At 49.9% G+C, this 13,783-nt stretch overlaps 4 protein-coding genes across 4 annotated transcripts; 2 read left to right on the forward strand and 2 right to left on the reverse strand.

Moving 5' to 3' along the window:
* Positions 1-620: 620 nt before the first annotated feature.
* Positions 621-3,968, forward strand: FTJAE_10950 (lysine-specific histone demethylase 1; the record flags this gene model as incomplete). The annotated part of the gene is made up of 3 exons (XM_037343842.1): positions 621-925; positions 1,004-3,548; positions 3,606-3,968. 3 exons carry the CDS (start codon positions 621-623, stop codon positions 3,966-3,968), a joined length of 3,213 nt encoding a protein of 1,070 aa, XP_037202006.1.
* A 390-nt stretch (positions 3,969-4,358) lies between these two features.
* Positions 4,359-5,673, reverse strand: FTJAE_10951 (f-type H+-transporting ATPase subunit gamma; the record flags this gene model as incomplete). Its single annotated transcript, XM_037343843.1, has 4 exons — positions 4,359-4,487; positions 4,544-4,677; positions 4,736-5,322; positions 5,618-5,673. 4 exons carry the CDS (start codon positions 5,671-5,673, stop codon positions 4,359-4,361), a joined length of 906 nt encoding a protein of 301 aa, XP_037202007.1.
* Positions 5,674-6,565: 892 nt separating this feature from the next.
* FTJAE_10952 (DNA topoisomerase I) lies at positions 6,566-9,706 on the forward strand (the record flags this gene model as incomplete). Its single annotated transcript, XM_037343844.1, has 6 exons — positions 6,566-6,620; positions 6,789-7,012; positions 7,078-8,685; positions 8,760-9,011; positions 9,065-9,514; positions 9,566-9,706. The coding sequence occupies 6 exons, from the start codon at positions 6,566-6,568 to the stop codon at positions 9,704-9,706; spliced, it is 2,730 nt and encodes a 909-aa protein (XP_037202008.1).
* Positions 9,707-10,597: 891 nt separating this feature from the next.
* FTJAE_10953 (licheninase) lies at positions 10,598-11,782 on the reverse strand (the record flags this gene model as incomplete). Its single annotated transcript, XM_037343845.1, has 2 exons — positions 10,598-11,622; positions 11,680-11,782. The coding sequence occupies 2 exons, from the start codon at positions 11,780-11,782 to the stop codon at positions 10,598-10,600; spliced, it is 1,128 nt and encodes a 375-aa protein (XP_037202009.1).
* Between the last annotated feature and the right edge of the window lie 2,001 nt (positions 11,783-13,783).

Genomic DNA, 13,783 nt, shown 5'->3' on the forward strand with positions numbered 1-13,783 from the left:
ACACGATTGTAAATATCTTGAAAATGAAGCTCATTAATACAGACTCAGAACTTGAATGTCGTCCGTCTGAATGAACTGTTGACCCACCTGTTGGAGGCGTCTGATTTGACCGTAGCGCCGCACGTGATCGAATTTGAAGGTTGCTTTCCTTATTCTGAGGGGCTGAATGGCTGACGATGGATGGCAAGTTCCTCTAAGGCAAAGGAGACGGACAGCCTTTGACAACTGAGTTGTCTTCTGAAATAACTCACGCTGAATCAACCATGGACTAGAAATTGTCCAAAGAATCGATATCGAGAAAAAGCATGTCACTGCGACGAGTCTATCCACTCAAATCTTCTCACTGCCTACCTTACCTACCTTAGTACCTTACCATACTCATTAATCCACGACATCGAACGAGTTTAGAAGGTTGGTCATTTCGTACATGTCCTCTAAACTCCATACACAAACAAGCTGACTATTCAGTAGGGTCCTGAGTTTTCTTTAGTTCTTTTCGCATAATGCAACTTTCCTCATTTCACTCGGCTCTTAGAAATACTCTTCCTTCCGCCAGACAGTAGCGCCCGCAATTTCAGACAGACCAATACCCGGGGAAACCCTTCGAAACCGACGCCGCCATGGGGTCAGACTTTGGGCAGAGCTTTCGCAAGGGGATCGGCATTAGGAAGATGGACTTGGACGATAAGGACGCCATTGATTCGCTGACCCCATCTGACACTATTGTCATGTCGAACCCTGCGGGTCGTATATCGCCTCCAATCACTCCTGATGTAGTTTCGGTGCCTCAGTCGCGACAGACTTCGACAGAAATAGCCTCCGAAATTGCGCCAGAGATTGTTGTGTGGACTGAAGATATGGATATTGACAACGCTAGTCACGTTGAGTCTGAAGATGAATTGTCAAGCATCAAAAGTTATGCCGAGTGAGTGGTCTAATGCCTCGACTTTACGTGCTCGATGACTCGACAGAGTCTTTCAGACCCAACTCTAACTGTGCGCAGGGAGGGGCCTTCTCAGAACGACGATGGCCCAACGCCATTTGGGGTGTCTACTGTAGAGGACGCCGTAGGCTCTCTTCCCTCGAACCTCACAGAACTATCAGACCTCTCATCGATACCCTCGACGGTATCGAGTAAGGCTACTACCCCTACACCAGTCGATACTGATGGTGCACAAGAAGAAGACCAAGACCAAGACCAAGATCTTTCAATCGACGACCAGCCTCAGTCTCATCAACAATCACCTTCTCATGATGCCGAACGCTATAACTTCAATATCAGACCCAAGGCTTCGATACCAACTGATATGTCAGCATATCAGTATGCGTCAGAATGTGTCTCGGCCGCCGAGTCAAGCCGGCTCAACCCATATGCTTTACATCCGGAGGAATACCACCTCCTCCGTCATCACATATCTTATACGCAAGTAACAACATATCTCAATATTAGAAATGGCATCATACGGCTATGGTTCAAACACCCTTGGATCGGTGTGACCCGGCTGGAAGCGGTTGGGTGTGCTAACGCTCGCTGGTTCGACGCAGCGAGTGTTTGCTATGATTGGCTTGTTCGTCGGGGCTATATCAACTACGGATGTGTGCGACTCTCCGAAGCTGAGACAGACGATACTGTTGCACCGGTTGTCAAGAGACAAAAGACCATCGCTGTCATAGGTGCTGGTATCTCCGGACTGGGTTGCGCAAGACAGCTTGAGGGATTGTTCAGGCAATTTGCCGATCGCTTCCATGAACGAGGCGAGCCTGCGCCTCGAGTGGTTGTGCTTGAAGGGCGCGCCCGTGTTGGAGGAAGAGTATACTCTCGCGAGTTCCGGACCAAACCAAAAGAAAAATCTCCAGCTTTTGAAGGCAAGCGACACACTGCGGAGATGGGCGGCATGATCATTACTGGGTTCGACCGGGGAAACCCCATCAACATCCTGCTTCGTGGGCAATTGGGACTTCCTTATCATGCACTGACAGCCGATACTACAATCTACGACAGCAGTGGAAGGGCAGTTGACCCTGTGCGCGATCAGCTCGTTGAAAAACTTTACAATGACTGTTTAGACCGCGTCAGCGAATACAAGCATAAAAATCAACTTGCAAAACTGGTCGAAGGTCGACGGGATCTCATCGAAGAGGGGCGTGATAGTCCTGGAGACGGTAGCAAGACAATGTTTCAGGAAGAGGCTGCTGCTGCACAGCAAGATGCACCTCCAGTGACACAACATAACGTCCCAGTAAAGGTCAACCTGATACCAGTATCGTCAGACAAGCTCACGGGTAGGGTCCATATGGAGCCTGGCACTCCCGCGACTACTAAAGCCTCCGACAAAGCAAAGTTGATGGGCTGGACAATTCGAGACTCAGCCGACGGAGAGAACATTGATTTAACATCGGCAGTGAATGAAGAGGGGGCAACTCTGGGATCTGTTCTTGATAACGCCATTTCCCAGTACAAACAAATCATAGGGCTGAATGCCCAGGATCACCGACTGATCAACTGGCACATTGCCAATTTGGAGTACAGTAACGCTACAAGCTTGCACAACCTGAGCCTCCCATTGTGGGACATTGATGCAGGTAATGAATGGGAGGGAAGCCATACCATGGTCGTGGGCGGTTACCAAAGTGTGGCTCGCGGCTTGGTTCACTGCCCGAGCTCACTTGACCTCAAGACTAAATTCCCGGTCAAGAGCATATCCTACCATACTGGAGAGGGCATGGCGTCAGCTGCGATTGAATGCGAAGACGGCTCAGTAGTGGATGCTGATGCCGTGGTTTGCACTATTCCGCTCGGTGTTCTAAAACAGAACAATATCGTCTTCAACCCACCTCTTCCATCGTGGAAAACTGATGTCGTTGAGCGACTTGGATTCGGCATTCTGAACAAGGTTGTTCTAGTGTACGATAAGATTTTCTGGGACCATGACAGACATATCTTTGGCGTCTTGAGGGAGTCTTCCAACCGACTGAGTACCTCACAAAAAGACTATGCCGCAAATCGTGGTCGCTTTTTTCAATGGTTCAACGTATCCAACACGACAGGTCTTCCATGTCTCATTGCTTTGATGGCAGGGGAGGCTGGTTTTGAGACAGAACATTCAAGTAACGACAGCCTTGTGGCAGAAGCCACGGAAGTACTACGCAGCGTCTTTGGCCAGGATGTCCCCTATCCTGTAGAGGCCATGGTCACCCGCTGGGGTTCAGATCGATTCGCTCGAGGTAGTTATTCTTCTGCTGCTCCCGGGATGCAGCCAGAAGACTACGATGTCATGGCCAGACCTGTCGGAAACCTCTTCTTTGCTGGTGAACACACCATTGGTACGCACCCAGCCACGGTTCATGGGGCGTATCTGTCCGGTCTAAGGGCAGCTTCTGAAGTTTTGGAGACCTTGATCGGCCCCATTGAGGTCCCGACACCACTGATACTGCCTCGAGACTCTGTGCTGCTGCGCAAGCGTAAGGAGCCTGCCCAAGATCAGCAACCAGCACGACTTCAGGCCTATGAAAACGAGATTCATACCTATATACAATCGAAGCTTGGGGTAAGACCCTCTCGTCCGGCTAAAGTTGCAGGGAATGCGTATATACTCTATAGCAAGGATCTATTCGACGTTGCGAGGAAGAAGTGTGAGGAGAATCGGAAACCAGGCAAAGGTGGGCGTGCTGTCCCCAACGAAGTTCGGATCATGACTAGTAAGATGTGGAGGGACGCTTCGTTTGAGGAACGCAAGCCATATGAAGACCAGGCAACCGAGCAAAAGCGCGGGTACGCTGAAGCTGTTCAGGCATGGACCCGAGCCACCGAACGATGGGATCAGGAGGCCGCTGCACTGCGAACAGCTTACGAGAAAGAGAATCCTTTTGGTACCGCCAAGATAACAGAGGTTCCTCACGAGAGTTCCAGCAAATATCGCAGGACGAGACACATAAGTTATGCGGAGGACAGTGACCTTGGGTTCTGAGATTTGCTTCGACGCATTCCATATTAGGTGTTGATGGCGTTTCTGGTTTCTGTGACTTACACTTGAGAAGCTACCCCGTTTTGGTTGTTGATGGTTCTCAAAATATAATGGTATCGGTATTCGGCGTTTTCAGACGAGGGTGGTTGAGTTATAACTAGTACTTAAATTTATCGAAGTTTTATACAATGAAAATTCTTACTTCCGCCAACAGCCATCGAGAGGCAGTGTTTGTTCTGTTTTTGTTTTTTGGCACTGCCGTGCATTGACTGCATGGGCTACTAAGGAATTTATTGAAAGCTTTGATACAATGGGGGGAACCATACATGGATGGTAGCCCAATGACATTTGTTACAAAGGGAAGCATTACACCCCATCTTGTACTCCCACTCCTTACATGTCCGCAGAGGCAGTAGCACCAGTGATAATCTCAACCAGTTCTCCGGTAATGACGGCCTGTCGAGTACGGTTGAAGAGAATCTGGTACTTGCTGATCATCTCACCAGCGTTCTTAGATGCGTTCTGCGGCAATTGTCAGTAAGTGCTAGTCATGAGAGTTACAACCTAGTGATACTTACATCCATAGCGTTTCGTCGGGCAGACTGCTCGCAGGCGTGGCCCTCAGCAAGAGCCCAGTAGAGGGAGTTGGCAAGGCTGTACTCGCGAAGGTTGCCAAGAACCTCCTCGTCAACCTCGAAGGCAGAGAAGTTGGCTATGATTAATGGTTAGACATATTAGTGATCACTTTGACATCAATCACAGAAACTCACGGGACTGCTGGATAGCCTCCTCAGAAAATGCCTCAATCAGGGAAGCCTCGTAGGTCTGAGCGTTGACGAAGCTGTTGTACAGAATCTTGATGTCGGTGTACTCAGTAGGAAGCTGAATAACCTGGTCGGCGATGGCCTGGGCGTCGGCAAAGGTGGGAACATCCTTGCCAATGCCAGCAAAGCTCAGCTGGATAGCTGAGGCGTTGGTTCGTGAGAGCTGAGCCTTGGCCTTCTCACCAATGAGGACGAGGTCAAAGCCAGGCTGCTCGGCGTGGAGTCGGCGGACATATCGGGACAGACCAGAGTGAATACCACCGCAGAGACCCTTGTCGGAAGAGCAGACGATGATGAGGGTCTTCTTGTCCTCAGTCTCGAGGGCCTTGGTCTCAGCGGACTCGTAGACCTCATTAGAGGTCTCACCGTACTTGCGAGAGTCGTTCATGGCGCGCTGGGCTCGGGTAAGCTTGGTGGAGGCGACAATCTTCATGGTGTTTGTGATCTTCTCGATGTTTCGGATGGACTTGAGACGGTCCTCGATCTCACGGAGAGTCGCATAGGTGGCAGCGGAGCTGGGGACGGCGGCGGCCCTGGAAGCGCAAAAAAGGACGTCATCAGCATTTTCCTTCTCTTTTGTTGGTTTTTCTCTCTGGTTATTATTGGTGATGACGGTGTTGAGATATTCCCCTCAGAGCATTCAATTGCCTCATAATTTTTATTGCAAGTCGGTCGGTATTGGGCGGGCGTGTGTACTTGTGATGATGTGGCCGATGGTCGAGGGTTCAAGTGCTCAACCGGCAGACAAATTCTTGGGCTTCCCGGCAGCCGAGAGAGAGCCACTGGATACTCAAGGGGAGACGGAAGTGAAGGAGGAGAGAAACTTACCGAGCATTAGCTGCGGCAGCAGCTCGGAGAGCTGGTCTAGCGGCTCGTGACAACATCGTGACTGAGGATTAGGACGTAGAGAAGGAGCCTCTGCCAACGGTGGCCCAATTGATCGCGATATACGGATCAATTGATAGAGATGGGGTCGTGTAAGGTCGGAATATGAGGTGTATTGGTCGCTACGGACTAAAGCATTCAGGTTTGCTCTCGCTATTTTCCCGGGTAAATTAGGTAGCCGACCGGAACTTCTAGGCGTTGTGCTTGTCCACCCCAGCTGGACACACATGTAGTGAGCTCCAGCAATGATTTGGTGCAGTCACGTGAGACGGTCTCCAAAGCTCCACCTACTCAAGCCGCAATCGCCGCAACCTTTTTTCTTACTGCATGAATGACTAAGGCAAAAAAAGCTCTTTAGCCCCCCCGGTTTTCATCCTCTGTGTCAACTCTTCCCTATCCAATCACATAACAGAATTCTGCATTAGCCCCATTACTGAGTCGCTGCAACTGCTGCGCAACACTTGGCTGAACCACTGAGAACCAACGCTGCGGTGCCCACACTCACTCTGCCTGTCCTTTCACTCAGGTGCCTTGTAGGCCCATTCCTTTCTCGCCTCGCCTTTCCGTCGCCGGGTCCGGGCCTGTCTTGGTCTTGGCCTTAAAGAAAGCAGGAACGCCGCCTCTCGACTTATTCTCCCCAATCCCATTGTTGCTGATTCCCTCCTCTCCAGCTTTCGTGAATATCGTCAAACGCACCCTCTTCTCCTACACAAGGCGTTGAGGGGATCATTTCCTCGCGCTTTTTCCTTCGATATTACGTTTTTCCTTCGTTTGCAGAGGCCTGTTCTTCGTTCTGTCACGCTTTTGCATCTTCAATCCCAGTCCCTGACCTCATTGTACTTTGGTAGGCGATCAGCCACCGAACGGAAACTTGCCTCGAACTTCACAACTATGAGTTACAGCTCTGACGACGATCGCCCTCTTGCGAGGGCCAACGGCCATAGACGTGAGTTGTGTTTTTTTTTGTCAATTATCATACTTCTTTACTGGGTCTTGTTCCCGCGCTCATGCGTCCTCATCACGTTGGCGTTTTCAAAACAAAGTTTAGCTACAACACAGCCTACCACGCGCATGCTTTTGCTGGTCCTTATTCTAACACAAGCATTTCTTACAGTCTCCTCGTCCAAGATTTCTCGCGCCGAAGATGAAGCTCTGGATCAGCCAGTGTCCAAGCAGGCTGCTAAGATGGCTGGTCTGTCCGTTCGCAACGGTCCTCTTGAAGACGCAATGGACATCGATGAACCAGCTACCAACGGAGCTAGCAAACGTAAATCGCGTACCTCTATCAGCAAGGTCAACTACAAGGACGATGAGTCGAGTGATGATGCTGCTCCTCTGGTTCGTATTCATGACACAGGAAAACCCTTCCTGTGGGGCCAGGTATGCTGACAGTACTATTGCAGGCCAAGCGGCAAAAGAAGCAAGCCAACAGAGTTCCCGACTCCGACTCCGACGATGAACCCATTGCAAGAGCCCGAGGAAAGAAACTTCCCCCTTCCTACGACGAGACTGCCTTGCCCGAGTCCTCGGGCGATGACGACGAGCCCCTTAGTGTGAAGCTCGCGCAAAAGAAGCGCGGTATGGAGAAGGAAGCTGAGAAACAAGCCAAAGCCATACGAGCCAAAGAAAGAGCCAAGAAGCCTGTGGCAAAGAACGCTGTCAAGGATGAGTCCGACGACGATGTCCCGCTTGCAAAATCCTCAGCAAGTAAGCGTCGATCTAACGGAACTGCCGCGAAGCGAAAATCGAATGGTGTCAAGAAAGAGGAGTCAGATTCGGATGCGCCCATCTCCAAGAAGGCCAAGGCTAAACCAGCCTCATCTGCTAAGAAAGCCGTCAAGGCAGAGTCCAAGAAGGCCAGCGAGAGTGAGGACGAAGAAGAGTATGCTTGGTGGAACGCACCAAAGAAGGAAAATGATGATATCAAGTGGACAACTCTTGAGCATAATGGCGTTCTTTTCCCGCCTGATTACGAGCCTTTGCCCAAGCACGTCAAGATGCTCTACGATGGACAACCAGTTACTCTTGCTCCCGAGGTTGAAGAGGTTGCCACCTTTTGGGTTGCCATGATGACTCCTGCATCCTCTCATCACCTAGAGAACCCTGTTTTCCGCAAAAACTTCTTTGAAGATTTTAAAGAATACTGCGACAAGTACGGTGTTGAAGATTCACAGGGAAAGAAGGTCGCCGTCAAATCGCTCGAAAAATGCAACTTCGATAAGATTTACGCATATTGGAGCGAGAAGGTGGAACAGAATAAATCTAAAAACATGACCAAGGAAGAGAGGGAGGCTGCGAAGGCGAAGAAGGATGCCCTCGAAGCCCCCTTCACACACTGTTTATGGGATGGTAGAAAGCAGAAGGTTGGCAACTTCAGAGTCGAACCTCCCAGCTTGTTCCGTGGACGTGGTGAACATCCCAAAACCGGTAAAGTCAAGCAACGTGTCCAACCCGAACAAATCACCATCAACATCGGCAAGGGTGCCAAGGTCCCCGAACCTCCCAAGGGACACAAGTGGAAGGCTGTGCAGCACGACCAAAAGGCGACCTGGTTAGCCATGTGGCAGGAGAATATCAACCAAAACTACAAGTACGTCATGCTTGGAGCTGATAGCGATATCAAAGGTCAGAGTGACTTCAAGAAATTTGAGAAGGCACGGGAACTCAAAAAGCATATCGACCGGATTCGCAAGGACTACACCAAGGAGCTTAAGAGTGAAATAATGGCAGATCGTCAACGAGCCACCGCCATGTATCTGATTGACAAAATGGCACTTCGTGCCGGTAACGAGAAAGACACAGAAAACGAGGCCGACACTGTGGGTTGCTGCTCTCTCAAGTATGAGCATATCACACTTGAGCCTCCTAACAAGGTTACATTCGATTTCCTCGGAAAGGACAGTATTCCATACAGAGAGACTGCCATTGTTGAGCCTCAGGTCTTCAAGAACCTGAAGCTTTTCAAGAAGGCGCCCAAGACTACAGGAGATGATCTCTTCGATCGCCTCAACGTCAGTTCTTCTTTTTTTTTTTTTTTTTTTTTCCCTGATCGTTGTATAAAAACCAGTTGCTGACAGAATTACAGACGGCTCAGCTGAATAGGCATTTGACCGGCTACATGAAGGGTCTGACCGCCAAGGTTTTTCGTACTTACAACGCTTCCTGGACAATGTCAGAACTGCTCAGAAAGCTCGCTTCGGATCCTCGCTCTCGTGGCACAGTTGCTGAAAAAGTAAAACTGTACAATGACTGTAATCGTGAGGTTGCCGTTTTGTGCAACCATAAGCGAACCGTTGGCGCTGGGCACGAGCAGCAAATGGCCAAGCTTGGTGACAGGGTAAGTCTAACTTGTATATAAGCCGACCAACCCAGATACTGATTCTTTTCTAGATTAAAGGCCTCCGCTACCAGCAATGGCGAACAAAAATGATGATCCTCCATATCGAATCTGGTTACAAGAAGAAGAAGGGTGCCGCCTGGTTCGAGAGGGATGAAGAACTAAATGACGAGTGGGTCAAGGAGCACCAGCAATTCTTACTTGAGGAGCAGCGTACAAAGATCACCAAGAAGTTTGAGAAGGACAACGAAAAGCGCAAGGCAGACAAAGAGAAGCCTCTCCCCGAGAAGGAGTTGAAAGAACGTCTTCAGGCTGTCAAGGACATGGAAGCCAAGTTCAAAAAAGAGAACAAGACCAAGAAGGTCGAGGCTGAAGGCAGAGGCGTTACTGTCGACAAACTTCTGAAGACTGTGGACAAGTTTGATGAACGCATCAAGACACTGGAGCTTCAGGCCCAGGATCGTGATGGCAACAAGGAGGTGGCCCTCGGCACCTCCAAGATCGTGAGTACCACCGAAAACGTTGAAATTCGATGACTGACCTATGATTCATAGAATTACATTGATCCTCGCCTCACAGTAGTCTTCTCCAAGAAGTTCGACGTTCCTATCGAAAAATTCTTTTCCAAGACTCTTCGTGACAAGTTCCGATGGGCCATCAAGTCTGTTGAGGATGAGGATGACTGGACCTTCTAAGTTCTCCGCGAGGGTGTTGGCGTATAAAAAGAAAACATGCAGGAGGTTCTTGGTTCTATTGCTTTTATACTAATTTGCTTGCTTTTTTTTTTTTTTCCTCGGAAGTTTTGTAAGAATACTCGGATATTGCTTTCGACATGAGCCAGGACGAGGCAGAGGAGACAAGAGGAGAAGGCACACCGAGCGAAGCGCGAGCTCGCGATGTGCTTTTTGGGTGCAGGGTGAACGGCCGTAGAACGCAGAACGCAGAACGCAGACGACGAAGTCGCAGGCGCTGAGATGGGTTTCTCGGAGCATATAAGGGGGTTATTGGCGGCAGAGATTTTAGTATCATAGAAATCATACCTATAGAACAAGCACTTCGCATGCTATTGGAGTTTGGTGGCCTCTAGAAAGGGGTTGACACCACGCATGGCTCTGCTAAGGCTCAAGCATGGACGAGGCGGGCACGATTCTGATAACTATATTTACTAGTGCTCTCTTTTTCAAACATTTGTGTGGCCAGAAGAATGTGTTGACCATTTTAGAGTGTATATTGGTCCTCGTAGAACATGTATGTTGGTTCTTTCATTATACACCACCTGTCTATCTCATGTTTGCCATGTGTCTATTCTTTACAACCAAATGCATTGCGCCGTCGCTAAGAGCAATGTGTGAAAACCCAAATGCCATCCAATCGCAACTCAGTGCCCCAGGTCCTTAAACGCCAACCAACCGTGCCATGTCAATGAGGCATCACATCCATACATACTTGCGGTGCTGTCTACAAGTCACCGTATGCCGGAAAATGTACATGAGCCCAAGCCCAGGCCCAAGCCCAAGACAAAATATGCTGTCGAATCGTAATATATAGGTTCATATACCGTGAAGTGAAGTCAAGGTGTTTCTTCTCTAGAGGAAACGACCAGCAAATGCCATGATGCCGGCCAAGAAGGGTACAACGGCAATAACGTTGTGTAAAGGCTGAAGAACGACGGCGCTGTTCTCGGCGGGAATGATTTTCCCCTTGGCGTTGAGCCTCCAGCCTTCGGGGATAGCTCCGCCAGAAGGTCGGGAGCCGGTCCAGGGCCATCCGGTCTGTGTAGCTGTAGCGGGACTTCCGTCCTCGGCGATACCTCCGACAGGGACGTTTCCATCTGCTGTAGCGACAGTTCCTTGGGCGGTAGCAGTGACGGTCATGGCATCGCCGTTTTCGTTGCCGTTGATCTCACCGCCGACGGATTCGATTGACTGCCAGGAGCCAGACGTGTCCTTGTATTTGTACTCGTCACCAGTCGAGTAGTCCGTGACAACGACACTCTTGACCTTCATGGTGAAGGGACCTTTGGAGTAGTCTGTTGGTCCACGTGCCCATTTGACGGTGCCTGCGGAGTTTGTGTTGGGGTCACCACCAGCCCAGGCGCCAAACTTGACTTGCATCGGAGTTTGAGGGTACTGGTTATCCTCGGCGTCGCCGGCATTGAGTGTTCGAACGACAGTGCCGCCAGCCATCCAGACGATGCGGTCTTTGGTCCAATCGATGGTGTATGTAATCCACTCGCCCTGTGTATTTGTCACGTCGTGAAACTCGCCACGGTTGTACGAGGTCGTTTGGCCCTTTCCAAAGTAGTTTGACTGGATCTCGTCATTATCGGAGCCGAGCCATTCAATGTCGATCTCGTCGAGCACGTCGGACTGGAGAACGAGGGACGATACGATACCAGCTCCGGGAGCAGCCTTCATCGTGATCTCGACACGGCCGAACATGATGTAGAAGAGGGATGCCAGCTGCGGCGCGTCATTGGCGCGGGCGACGGTGAAAGAGACGCCCTCGCTGTCGTATTTGGGCGATCCAGAGGCTGCGAAGGAGTTTACCTCGCCTTTGGAGAAGTCGATGTCGATGCTCATGCCGAGGGCATCATCGCTGGGACAGTTGCCTATAAGTGTCTGGTTAGTGGGATGATGGGGTCGACTGGGGGATGAGGTGTGCGTACTGTTCTGGAGAGGATTGCATTTGCTCCATGTCTGGGCTGAGACTGTAGTAGCAAGCAGCGCCGTGGCTGCGGCGGCGGCCGAGACTCTGGATATCCATCTCATGTTGGGCTGCTGTATGTGCGTGCTGTGGGTAGGTATGGTATATGTACGGTGAGGTGAACAAGTAGTTTCGAATAGTCAACGTCGCCAATGTGAATACTCTGCTCTTCAACTTGTCTCGGGTATCGCTGTATCAGTACTCGATAATGTGTAGTAGCACAAGGGAACAGACTCGAGGCTTATGATTATTTGCTGGTGTACGGAGTAAGGGGAGGAAGATATGGTCAAGATGCAGGTTCCCGCCCAAGACTAAAAAGCGAAATATTACGAGCAAAAAGACAAGACACGTCACGTCACACGCTTGGCATTGGAAATTCAACGCTCACCGGTTTCCGGTTTCTTCTTGGGCTGCCGCGTAATAGCAATTGGTCCCGTACTTGGTTGTTTTGGCGCCCGAGGATGATGAATTGGGAGGTTGGGAGCGTTTCTTGTAGATATCAACCCAATTCCGTGTTGCCGGGTGGCTGGGAAATCGGGTGGCTGGGCGGGACCGGCCCGTGTGGCGCCACGGGATCCCGGCACCGTTGTTGGAAGTTCGGTTACCCTATACCGTAGCGGTGCCTGGACTTGACCTGAGCTTATATCACCCAACGCTACTTGACATTCATAGATAAAGAGTGTGGATTGTATGCGGACGAGTTCAGCGTTGCTGAGTTCGTGTATTGACGTACGTCAACTTCTTCAATAGCCTTGTATGGCATCGGCATGGTATACGTATCAAGGTCCTCACTATTTCTAGGTCACTCACCGAGTTCTTGATACCAAACAATTAACAGAAGTTGTTTAGGCCAGTGACTGTCGAGTTGACACCTAAGATCTCGCCATGATACATTTCAGTGTATGGCACTTGGCAAATTCGAGGTCGTAATGTCAACGTTGCACGTATTCTCAGTGTCCGCCTCGACTTCAACTTGGACCTACAGTAGTACAATTGTCATCAAGAAGACGAAAAGGTGTTTGTTTCAGACAAGTAGGACAATATCTCCCGCACATATCAACTACGTGAACCCTTAAAATATGTCAACACGGTTGAGGGACATATAGACTGGTCTCGCACTCATCTCGATCCCTGCAACGGCATGCAACGAAACATCCCTTGCTGAAGTCTAAATCGACATCACTCAATCAGAATCAATCGTCAATCTACTGGCATGTTAGGGCTAGATCTTTTGTCTCACGAAACACTCTAAAATGCGCGCCCTCGCATAGTCTAAAGCGTACAGCCACAACCACTCTATCCAGACCAGATCCAAGACCTACACGTGTACGGTAAGCCATGTCGCAGATCAGCCCTTGCATCATCTATGGCACCGGCATCACTCGCATATAAGCCTCCATACCATCCCTCCCTCTGGCCTCTGCCACGGAATTTGCTGGAATGGTATGTACATTACAGATCGCTCGTCCGTCCAAGTCAAGTACCCTAGACAACATCCTCCTCTATTGAGCAAATCGTGGCGATTGGGAATCCAATGACATCCATACCTTAGATAGAAGTGTACCGCACCACATACATACATACATCGTACCCTACACCGACCGCAGGCAATCGAGTCACCGACATTTTGACCACCTAAGGTAGCAAGTGGGGGGAGGAAGCAAAAGAAGAAAATTGACGAGGGAAAGGGACCAGAGCAGCAAAACCACCCGCATCGACATGGTAAAACTTTGCTTCCCTTGAAAAACTAAATATAAAGTACGTACTTACTCCGTACTGACCTAGTACTACATGTGCTAAACTGGGCCGATGATCAATTCCAGCCCAGTTCGTGATCGATAGGTATGTACATACACCCTACCCTATATGCCAACTCCATTATGCGTCGCGTCTGCTAGACTACGGATCGATCATTCATGACAGCATTTCACTATACAAACGCTGCCCTCGCAGATGCAGGTCCTTTATGTTATCCCTCGCATATATCACAAGTGACCGCCATTCTACGTACGCACATACTTGTACGTCGCGTTTGGTGGGCACAAACATTCCCGATGGTTACAGAA

Source organism: Fusarium tjaetaba (genome assembly GCF_013396195.1).
Source record: "Fusarium tjaetaba strain NRRL 66243 chromosome Unknown NRRL66243_c0000263, whole genome shotgun sequence".
Taxonomy (NCBI): Eukaryota; Fungi; Ascomycota; class Sordariomycetes; order Hypocreales; family Nectriaceae; genus Fusarium; species Fusarium tjaetaba.